Source organism: Gadus chalcogrammus, chromosome 11 (assembly GCF_026213295.1).
Source record: "Gadus chalcogrammus isolate NIFS_2021 chromosome 11, NIFS_Gcha_1.0, whole genome shotgun sequence".
Classification (NCBI taxonomy): domain Eukaryota; kingdom Metazoa; phylum Chordata; class Actinopteri; order Gadiformes; family Gadidae; genus Gadus; species Gadus chalcogrammus.
In genome coordinates, this window is record NC_079422.1 from 17,225,092 (window position 1) to 17,237,214 (window position 12,123).

The 12,123-nt window shown below is 44.6% G+C and overlaps 1 protein-coding gene across 2 annotated transcripts; it reads right to left on the reverse strand.

Moving 5' to 3' along the window:
* Positions 1-1,155: 1,155 nt before the first annotated feature.
* abhd5a (abhydrolase domain containing 5a) lies at positions 1,156-12,044 on the reverse strand. Of its 2 annotated transcripts, none has more exons than XM_056602482.1 (8): positions 11,980-12,027; positions 11,509-11,598; positions 9,759-9,844; positions 8,684-9,083; positions 6,212-6,366; positions 5,648-5,759; positions 4,480-4,666; positions 1,156-3,568 (listed from the first exon to the last, which is right to left on the reverse strand). In XM_056602482.1, exons 1-8 carry the CDS (start codon positions 12,006-12,008, stop codon positions 3,479-3,481), a joined length of 1,149 nt encoding a protein of 382 aa, XP_056458457.1. In that variant the 5' UTR covers positions 12,009-12,027; the 3' UTR covers positions 1,156-3,478. The 2 variants fall into 2 exon arrangements, with proteins under 2 accessions (XP_056458457.1, XP_056458458.1); XM_056602483.1 differs by having other exon boundaries at positions 1,157-3,568; positions 11,509-11,550; positions 11,980-12,044.
* Between the last annotated feature and the right edge of the window lie 79 nt (positions 12,045-12,123).

The following is a 12,123-nucleotide window of genomic DNA, read 5'->3' on the forward strand; positions in this document are numbered from 1 at the left end:
GAGTGCACCAGCTGGAAGAGACCCCAGGGCACAGTGCGCCCACGGCACACATCGATACCACCAAACAATCTTCTATTTATCCATGGGTTGCGACCCAAAATGGGTCAGGACCCAGTGTGAGGTGACAGAGAAAAACGCTAAGCGCACTGGATGGGAGATCCTTTGGTGAATACCAGGGAGCTTTCAGAGTGTGTGTTTGGGTCCCGTTGAGAAGAAGTTGAGAACCCCTGCCCTAAACCCTGAAGAAACCACAGGCCATCATAACCTAGGGCCATCAGCACTGCGGCTGTTTGAAAGACGTGATTGCCTCTACCTCTGCATCATTGTTACATTACGGCCCTGTATAATACTGCTGGAACATAAGGCCTAAACTCAACTGCACGGCTGGCAAGAAATGCTAATGGCAATGGGATAATGTCCCCTGATAAGGTCCTTTATGGAAAAAGGAGGGGTCCGTTTTTCTCAGCAGAGCCACTGTATGTCGAACAGGGAGCTTCATTAAAACCAGCTCCATCATTCTGCCCGCAGCTGAATGGGACAAGGAGGAAAGAGAGGCATGAAAAGACAGGGTCAGTGCTGGCTCTACATGATATACATTGGCATGAGCTTGCATATTTAAGGCTGCATCGATCATAGACTGCTGGAATAACAGCAGATAGGATCTCTGTACAATCGATATCCCCTTGTTAATCTTTTGCCAGATGCCTAGTCTGAATCTGAGGGTAGAAAACCCCCGAAAAAAAGGAGGAATTAAAAACTAAATAAAACACGAAAATTCATTATGTAAACCTCTACCTGATATCCTCTCGAAGTCAATTGTTTTTCCATCTTTCAGAGCCCCAGCTAGCCGTCCCCATGAACACTAACTGCCCCCTGTGCCTCGGATAAAGAGAAACTGGGAGAGACTGAGAAAGCGAGAGAGAGACTGGGAGAAGGGGCGAGTGAGAGACTGGGACACAGAGAGAAAGTACATGTATGTATCATCTATTCTAAACGGTCCAAATCGTTGGCGCCTCATCTGCACTTGAGTACCTCCTAGCGGCAACCGAGAGAACTATCCATGCATTTTATTTATTTTTTTTGCTAACCAAGGATAAATGGCAACAATTTCTCTGGCTGCCAGTCGGCTGACAGCCCTGAAATGATAAGAAGAGCTGGAAGGAAAATATTGACTTATCCGTCAATTTGGCTCCATAAATGTGAAAAGTGAGAGTGCAAACAAATTTAGGAGGTACTTTATTCATCAGAGGGATAAGGTTCAACCAAAAAAACGAATATAACATTTTATTTACAGAGAGAGAGTTAAACGCTACACGTAGCGTTTAACAAGGTCACCAACTGAAAATTATAACACATTTCCTAATTAGCGTGTGAGAGTAGGCCACTAGCCCCCCTCCCCCCCCCCCTAGAACACTTGCTTTTTGATTCGATTTATATCAGAGCACAAAACATTTATAGACATTCACGGAAACACGTTGCTCAATTAAACTCTAATAAAGCACAATTAGCCGCACTCTGCGTCGGTTTCTTTACAGTCAGTTATTGGATCGGAAGCAAAGAGCTCCAGCTATATTATCTCTGTGAGATTTAATGACGCATCAATCCAACCATCGGCGATAGATTGTCAGAGAATAGCAGACCGGTGGCCGGGCAACCTAAATAATCCCCATCAGCATCCGTCCGTTGCCAGTAGCGCAGTAGTGCGACAGCAGAACCCTCCTGCCGCTCCCTTTACCGAGGCTCCTGTCAGAGCTCCAGCCACTGGTATTCCTCGCTAGGAAGCCAGATGCTGATAAGTGCTGTTTGAATGCCAACCTAGCTCGTCTTTACAAAAGGCACTTAGGGATGACTTTTGCAAGGTCTGACTGATCGCTTGATTAGTCGAGAGTGTATATCTGATGTATAAAAAAAATCAGCCCATCATGCTTCTGAGGATACCACCACCACAGAGTCTGAACTGTTTGGCCCGCGATGATCTCCGTCCCTGGCGTCCGTACAGAAGGTCCATTTGGTGGATTGCTCATTTTGTGTTTTTGTGTTCTCAATCCATTGCAAGTCATCTCTCCAGATATAGCCCATTCAGCCCATCCGAGTGAATAACTTGCAATCATCATCAGACAGGTCTTTGCATGACACCCTTCGACGGACCCCACTATGTCATATAATCTCCCAATAAATACATCGCTAAACTAAACTCAATTAGAGACTGCAAACCTCTCTCTCTCTTAAGAAATTAAAAAACAAACCAAAAAAAAACACTTTGGGCACTAGCAAAATTGAAAAGGTCAGCATTATAAAACCATTGCACAAACCACACACAACTGCGTAGGAAATGCTTAATGTGCATTACACAAGCACATTGGCTTACTTAATGCACACTGTGCTTAATGTACTAAGTAATATTATGCATTAACACGGATGTGGCTGCCGTTAAAGCAATAGTGTAACATAATATTATAATGATGCTGTACAGAATTGCACTGGGAATACAATTATAAGAAATGCCTAGAACATGCTGAAATTATAACTGGCCTAACAATATTACAGAGATTGCAGTGTTTGTATAAATGAGAAATATATGTCTATACATAAATTAGAAATATATGTCTCATTTATATGTCTATAAATGAGAAATATATGTCTATATATTACCAATTGAATTTCTAATGCTGCAACTATTATAATAAATATATTATTATATTTTTGCCCTCGTTGCTGTCTTCATCATAGGATGTGCTTGATGTACATATACATGTTTATGTCACATGATGCCAAATTGAACTTCACTATCTTGTATGCATGTCCCATTTTAAGATCCCTATTTTTATCCCGTGTGGGGTTCTGGTGCTTAGCATCTCCGTGACTCGTCATCATCATCATCATCATCATCATCATCATCATCATCATCATCATCATCATCATCATCATCATCATCATCATCATCACCACGGTATTTGGTATTCCGTTTCACCTCCTCAATGGTCTCAGATCCAGACCATTAACCCTGTCAGCGTCCAAACTTTGGGAGCCATATCCCCAAAAAACCTGATATACAGTATATGTACCATGTGATGAATTAGTCCAAAGGCCAACCCAGCGATCCCTGTAGGAAGAAAGGGCGTCCCGACGCGGACAGATAGCTCCTTCTCGTCTACGTCTCCTCTTGAAGGCGGCAGATGGTGAAAAACCAACGCTGATGCACACTGCAACCGTTATTGTGTGTGTGTGTGTGTGTTGTAGTCTCTGTGTGTGTTTGAGTCTGTGCTTGTGTGTGTGTGTGTGTGTGTGTGTGTGTGTGTGTGTGTGTGTGTGTGTGTGTGTGTGTGTGTGTGTGTGTGTGTGTGTGTGTGTGTGTGTGTGTGTGTGTGTGTGTGTGTGTGTGTGTGTGTTGTAGTCTCTGCGTGTGTGTGTTTTAGTCTCTGTGTTGGTGTGTGTGTATATGATTTTTAGTCTGTGCATGTGCGTGTGTGTTTGCATTTCAGTCCACCTGATGGCACACCTCCAGAACTCTCTGGTTGAAGTCGTCTGGCTGGTCTGCGTACACATAGTGGCCCGCCCCACGTATCGTCTGCAGGATACATACAGAGTTACCCAGACAGGAATACTTCCACGTGGAATGGTGGAATGGTGCAAATGATGTTATTGTGCAATGGTGCAAATGATGCAAGATACAAAAATACGAATAAAACATATTCACAGAAAGTAAAATAGAAATGAAGTCCTAAATTAATATCATTATCATTACTATCATTATTAATTCATACAAAATAGATATAATTAATATAATTAATAATATCAGTTTTTTATAAAATATATACAATAATATTAAATCGAAGATATACAAAATATGGTTTAAGATATAAAGAGTTTTTGTGTGCACTTGTGCGTTTGTGTGTCTGTCTGTGTGTGTACAAAGTACAAAATGGTTGAGGAAGATAGGAAAGGTGTGTATTAATATGATCACAACACAACCCAATTTGTGTCTGTATTTCCATGTTTTAGCCATCGATCGATTAGCCATCAAGTAAGGCGAATATCACGGTTCTAAAATCACGAAAATGCTAAAGAACGCAGTTAATCGTAGTGTGAAATAAAAGACAAACAAAATCCTCTTGATAACCATTACCCTACATACAGATAGTTAAAATAGCCATGAGCCAAGTGAAGCAATTCATGATGAAAACCTCCTCGGAAACCACATGAAATCCTGAATAAGAGCAACACAATATCCAAATACAAAGGCGTCAAAGTCAAGGAACTTAAAGCCTTGGAGCCAAGGCTCTTGCATAAACACTCTTCCACTTCCATGCTAAAGCAAGAAAAGACACAGACAGAGATCGATAAACTCCCACACGGCGAGGAAGAAAAAGGAGGATAACAAAAATCCATGAAAAAAAAAAAAGACTTCACATTCTCTGGTCTCGCCTCAGACTCCGTTCCCTCCCCCCCCTCCCTCCCCCACGACCCTCCACCACTTACTATGATTTCCACGTGCGAGCCGCGCCTCATCTCCTGCACGCCGCAGCCCGAGTGGCCGTCGATGCTGGAGCGCGAGCCGTACACCAGCGTGATGGGGGCGTCGGGCGGCAGGGAGCCCAGCCGCCGCAGCAGGGGCCTCTTGGCCCAGCCGTACGGCAGCGTCATGTTCTTGAAGGCCGTCTCCCCGCTGTGAAACGGAGCCGCACAGTCAGCGCCGAGGGGACGGGCGGTAGGACGACATGAGTCCCCGCAACCCCCAGCCGTGAGGGCTCTGGGTGGAGGCCTGAAGTACTGAGGGTCTGATCAATTACTAGTAGTGCTGCTCAATTATGGAAAGAAAATCAGCATCGCGATTACTTTGGTCAATACTGAAGTCCCAATTATTCAAACGATTAAATTTGAATTTGTAAACATGTTGCATTTATTCAGCATTTATCTCCAATAAACACTTTGCCACTGAGAACTTTCCACTTTAAAAAATACACAAAATGTTCTCATAGGAAATCTTCTAATCTAAAAGAATGTACAATATGTATCCAGCTGTTATATTTCTATACAACATTTAATGAGTAGAACGAATATACTCGCAATCAATTATTTAAATTGCGCAGCCCTTATTACTAGGCGTCTCACCAGGTGAGGTTTCCTGATCTTTCACTGGTGTAAAATCATGGCTTCAGATTAAAGGAGTTTGTGACTTAAAGTGACTTATAAACAAAAGAGCAAATGGGTAAGCAACGCATTGTTTCGCAATAAAGGGGTTGGTGGGCTTGGATAGAAAGACGCTGTAGGTAAGATTTAAGAGTGTCATTTGTTTGAAATGCCATAGCCATCCTTCAGATATAATTATAGACAGTCGAGATTCTCTTCCCTCAATGGGTGGAGGAATCCATCTTGCCTGTCAATCACACACGCACACACTGGCGTTGTAATTTACGGCCCTCCCTCTCTCTTTGAAACTCTTACCTACAGCAGCTTTAAACGAACACGGTGGATTGTGGACTGGCCACCGAAGAACCCAGTGCCATCCATCAATTTCACCAGGAATATTTCATTGTTGTTGACGGTTGATACTGAGTTACATGAGGCCAAGTTTGAGTTCTGGAGTTAGGATAGGGATTGAAAGCCGAAAGAGGAAGAGATGAGAGGAGAAGCAAGAGAGATGTACCTTGGTGCCTGGACGTTGAGGTGATAGATGTACTCCGAGACTGTGTTGTCAACAAACATGGACGCAAACTTCTTCTTGAAGTCTGGCCGCAGGGTCTGGACTAGAGTGAGACCTATGGCAGTTGGGTAGCAGGGTTAGTTTTCCCTGGTCTTGTTCCAGAGCATATTGGTCATACGGTCAATCATGTGTAGTTTCAATAATGTCAATAAGTTAGCTTTTTGCTTTTATATTTAAATCGATACTACACATAATTATTATGGACACAAATATAATACACACATCTTAGATATTTTTTGTTTTCTACCACTAAGTACAATCCTATTTTTATCTCATCTTATATCATACCACACTTTGGTACCCCACCTACTACAATACCTTCATGTAAGTCATATACACTAGTCTATGAAACCTTCTTGTTGTCTTCTTGTATCCAAGGACATAAAGATATTAGCCATTATGCCCATCCCCTGGCTCCATGTGAATCCATGTCCTCACACTGCACAACGACCTAAATACCCCGTTCTCACTCTGTGGCTAGCCGCAGCACGCTGGGAGCCTCCCTACCTAGGGGTCCCACCATCCGCAGCCCCGCCAGAGGGTTCAAGGGGCTGAGCATGGCCCCCAGAGCCTTGATCCACACCGGGACGGGCCGGTCCTGGTCAGACGTGGCCGGGCGCTCTGGGAAACCCCAGGGCTCCACCAGCACTATGTGCTTCACCCTGAGGGGGGGGGGGGGGGGGGGGGAAGTGGGGGAGTGAGGGAGGAAGAGAGGAAGAGAGAGGGAAGGAGGGAGAGAGGGAGGGAAGGAGTTGGGGGAGGGAGGGAGAAGGAAGGCGAGAGAGAGCGAGGGAAGAAGGGGGGAGATAGGGTAGGAAGGAGGGAGGGAAGGAGAAGGAGGGAGGAGGAAGGCAGGACGAGAGAGGGAGAGAAAGAGTAGGAGGGAGGGATTGGGAGGGAGGGAGGAAGAGAGGTAGAGAGGATGGGTGGGAGGGAGCAAAAGGGAGAGAGAGAGGGAGGGAGAGAGTGGGAGAAAGGGAGATTGGATTTAAAGGGTTACCCAGCATCAGACCACAGATGTGAGTTTGCTGCCATCTAGATGTTGACATCCATCAACCGTGCTTCACTGTTAATAAAGGCACCACTGCTGTCAAAGGTTTTGATTCATTTGAATAAATCAATGCTTGTATGAATACATGTTTTTTCTATTTACAATTCCTGAACGAGTTCTCAAACATTTGAACTAATTCCAATGCATCAATGTTAACATGCATTTAAGGGCACAGAGAAGGGCCGCCATCGTTCTTATTCCCGCGTTATCGCTGTGCCCTTGAACTCCGAGCCAAGCACTCGCCAACCTACTTGTAATCTGTAGCGCTAAACAAGAACCAGGGGAAGAGGATGCGAGGAATCAACACGCCCTGCGCTGGTCGTTTTTCTGTGTTTGTTCACACGCCATTCCATTTAAATAAGGCACCGGCGTCCTCGATGGCGAGGGCCCTATCTCATAACTCAGGAGACCGTTTTGGACCGTGGAGATAACGATAGGGAGGGGGCACGTCTCACTGTTACCGATGGAGCAGCCAGATAACGTATTGAGGACATCTTACGCCTCCTGCATTGTACCCACATGCGCACACACATACGCAAACGCACACACAATGCCTGAAGCACAGAGAGACGCACACACAGACCAAAACACACACACACACACACAGACTGAAACAAACACACACATACAGACTACAACCCCCCCACACACACACACACACACACACACTACTAAAACACACACACTCAGACTAAAACACAAACACACAGACTAAAACACGCACACACACAGACACACACACACACACACACACACACACACACACACACACACACACACACACACACACACACACACACTTTTTTCCCTTTACTTAATAAAGCCCAGAGAGGGAAGGAGGTGGGGGGGGGGGGGGGACAATGGGAAAGTGAGGAGGTACATTTGGAGGACACAGCTGCTGATATCAGAGGCTGCCCCCTGCCATCATGCAGGGTGTACGCGGGTATAATCTGTAAGGACGTTCTACATCCTTCATCTCCGCGCCACCTCCCACATAAACGGCCCGCCGACCTCTTTAGTCAGGAGTGGAAGTGTTGTTTTTTAAGGAGGATAATGAAAGAAATTGTCGAGCACAATGCAGTCAACAGACTTGATTGCATGTGATTGGGGGAGAGGGTTCACTCGTCATTAGGTGGGTAGGGTTTGACTTGTTGTACCGTTACCAATCAGCGACTCCAGGAGTTGTTGATTGGAATCAAAAATGCAAAACACCAACAATCACACAAGATAGATAAACATAAGAATTTGCTCTTCCTATAAGATTTGTTTAATTGTGATTAAAGACACTGAATGTCTGGTAGCTATAGAAATAGGCAGTACCGTCTACCCATGGTAGAAAACATGGTCTAATGCTGCCGTCTTGACTTCACTCCAGCCCAAATAAATGATAACTGTCTATGTTTTTTGTCCGCAGGCATTTTTCCACCTTGGGGTCATCATGGGTTCACAGGAGATTGCTGGATATCGATATATGAGTGTAATTTTTTTCATCTAAAATGTTTGCGGGTAAAAGGTCCCTTATATACGAACAGACTAATGACTCGTAGCCACGGGAAAATTACCACTCAATACACTTCGCTAGGAAATTGATATTAGGGCCGCAAATGTTGATCGGCTTAAAATAATTTGTGACGGCAAGTACATGCACAACAACAGCAACTTCAGGGTGAAACATATCTCAGGTTCCTACCCTGAATACCTCATGGTACAAAACCTTTCCTAGCTAGCTAGCAATCCTCTCAGTAAAGGGTACGACAGCACCTAGATAGCTCAGATCCCTCTCAGTAAACACTTCTCCATCCGTAGCTACAAGACACCCCATTAGGTAGGTAACACCCCTCCCAGTAAACACTCCTGCGTCTGTTTGTACAAGACATCACCGAGTAGCTAGCTAACAACCCTCTGACTAAACACCTCCCCGCCGGTACCTTCTGGGGTGTCTGAGGGCGTAGGACGCGGCCAGGTATCCCCCAAGGTTGTGCCCCAGCAGGATCATGGCCTCCAGGCCCAGCTGGGCCCTCCAGCGCTCTATGGCGTCCACAAACAGGGCCTCCGCTGCCTCTGCGTCCGCGGGGAAGCAGGGCCGGCTGCTCTGGCCGAAGCCCAGCAGGTCCAGGGCGTAGACGCTCCGCCCCCCCCGGGACAGGGCGTCCAGGTTGAGGGCCCAGAGCCCCACGCCGCCGCCAAAGCCGTGGAGAAGCACCACGGGGGTCTTGTGATGGCAGGCGGCGGGGGCGTCTGCGGCGACGCTACCGTCCACGGCTAGCGTCCACAACTGGTTGCCGTTGCCGACGTCGACAAACTGTTTGGACAGCCGGCCTTCTATACCTGGTGTGTTTGAAAGGTTCAATAAAACACAGGGGTGTAGCACTGTCGATGAAGTTGATCGTTATTATAAACATTACATTTAAACATTTAATCTCGAGCGATACTCGACAGACTAGCTCGATTTGGAGAACGTATTTGTAGTTTATATCATCTATATTTTGGAAATGATTCACTGTTCAAACAATTCGTTTGAGAAGTGTCTCTTTGGTGAGGTGACGATAAAGCAGGCAAAAGTAGTTGTTATTCAACTCAGGTATCCCTCAAATCCAAGTCAGTATTTGATTGTTAACCTATACTCAAAGTCAACCCCATCCCGTATGGCCCTAACTTTTTTTTTTTTTTTTGTTCCTTATGTTCTGTATTATTCACTAAACAAGCAATAAATCATTCTATAGCATGACCAACACAACATTGGAAGCAGTCAACATATGAACTGCTCTTTCCTTTAGGCTAGGCCTGTGTTGAGATGAATTGATGCATGAAATGATATTATAAGATCTTTATTTGACTATTGAATCGTAAAATAAAAATGAATATGAATCTTACCGATCTCCAGTCAGTAACAGTAACAAATCACCAAAGAAAAGAAAAAACAACAACAAAACGCGATTTGCAAATCGCGTTCTGTTAGATCGCGATGTCGGTCTGAGCTCGATTGACTTGAGCCCTACTCACAGCGCAGCATCCGGTCCTCGGCAGCCCTCAGCTGGCTCTCGGAGGTGGGGCACCATGCCGGCAGCCAGTTGGGAATCCACAGCGACCTGGGACAACACACAACCAACAGACACTATCCACTGAATCACAGCAACCTGGGACCACACACGACCAACAGACTCTATCCACTGAATCACAGCGACCTGGGACCACACACACAACCAACAGACCCTATCCACTGAATCACAGCGACCTGGGACAACACACGACCAACAGACTCTATCCACTGAATCACAGCGACCTGGGACAACACACGACCAACAGACACTATCCATTGAATCACAACGACCTGGGACAACACACGACCAACAGACACTATCCATTGAATCACAACGACCTGGGACCACACACGACCAACAGACACTATCCATTGAATCACAACGACCTGGGACAACACACGACCAACAGACACTATCCATTGAATCACAACGACCTGGGACAACACACGACCAACAGACACTATCCATTGAATCACAACGACCTGGGACCACACACACGACCAACAGACATTATCCATTGAATCACAGCGACCTGGGACAACACACGACCAACAGACACTATCCACTGAATCACAACGACCTGGGACCACACACACGACCAACAGACTCTATCCACTGAATCACAGCGACCTGGGACAACACACAACCAACGGACACTATCCACTGAATCACAGCGACCTGGGACAACACACAACCAACGGACCCTATCCACTGAATCACAGCGACCTGGGACAACACACGACCAACAAACCCTATCCACTGAATCACAGCGACCTGGGACAACACACAACCCACAGACACTATCCACTGAATCACAGCGACCTGGGACAACACCTGAGGTAGGGGTGGATGGAGCACACCCAGAGACAGAGACGATTATATCCAAAGGCAAATACATTGACAATTAAGGGAAGTTGTTAAAATTAGGGTTTGGGATTATGCATGCACCAAGGATTTTTGTTAACATTCCTTTATAATAATTACTATGTGTAAACTAACATAGTAGATAAATAAGCTGGATAGTGTAGGAACACAGTACAAGCCAAAATACATAATCGTTACGCAAAAGTACTAGTCTAATCATAACTATGCCATTGCTAATTTCCTGAGGATAACAATTTGATGGAGACAGGTTGGTGAGTTTCTACGGTTATAGTACGGGACAAACAATAGCCATAGACAGATAAAAATGTATATGTAAAATATTTACACAACTTAGTCCATCATAATACATGCTACTCAATGGAGAAGGATATTGCTCCAAATGCAGCTTCTCATATTGCCTTTTTAGATATGTGTCAGTCGTTTTTGATGTGTTTATCGTTAACTCTACAAACTCTAAAACATCAAATGTATGTCAAGCAGGAAATACGTACTTAATATGGTAATAGTGTAATAGACATGCGTTACTAAAGCCCCATATGTTCCCCTGGGCTTTACATTAACAGCTGACTTGGTTGATATGGGGCTTTCTACTACATATGAGCAGCAAAGAAGGGTGGTGTAAACATCAACTAATGGAGACTTATAATGGAGGGATGTACAGTACTTATAATATCAATTTGCTAATTTGCTGAAATGAATGACAAACAACATTCAAAGGGTTATAGAAAGTAAAGCAATTCAGGTAATTAGGTTCGAGGCATTTTAGTAATATGTTAGACGATTATTAATATTTAATTGAGCTTTAATAAACAAATTGCAGGGGTCACCTCAGTGTTGAATCCACGATCCCCAACACACCGCTATAAAGACTGTGGACACCGAAAAACGTCAGAATGCGCTGAAGCAGAACTCTGAAGCTAAAACAAAATCAAAATGTTGATGGAATCATTCTGTTATCAATATGCTGACTGACAGAGATTGAATCCATCATATCAGAAATACTTTCATTTACTATATTATTATTCATTCATTGGTCATTACCAAGTTAAGGGCAGACAAATGCCATTCTTATTGTTAGTATCGCACTCAAAAAATCCAAGCAATCACTGAGATAACAACTTTGTTTATCTGAACAAGAGCAGATGACACTTCCAAAGTTTGTGAAATCAACCCATTTACACGCGGAGACATCGAGCTTTTACACAATTATTGTATCGGTAACATTCATTAATATAAACTTCATCTGACTCCAAATATAATATGTATGTTAAAAAAACAAGTAAGTAAGTGCCATTCACCCTGTCTGTTTAGTGGTTATATCAGCCATTCTTCCTCACGAACACGTGATCGCAGACACACTGACGTCACTCCCCGGGATGAAGTGTACTCTGCAAAAGGGGGCGTGTGTTTTATTACTTCTCACAGCCCGTGCGGGTGGTGTC

Excerpts from the sequence above, each read along its gene's own strand:
- abhd5a (XM_056602482.1), bottom strand. The coding sequence starts at position 12,008 with ATGGCTGATATAACCACTAAACAGACAGG. Across the intron at positions 9,084-9,758 it reads CGAGGACCGGATGCTGCGCT|GTATAGAAGGCCGGCTGTCC; the intron begins GTGAGTAGGGCT and ends CAAACACACCAG. Across the intron at positions 4,667-5,647 it reads CTCAACGTCCAGGCACCAAG|CGGGGAGACGGCCTTCAAGA; the intron begins GTACATCTCTCT and ends TCCGTTTCACAG.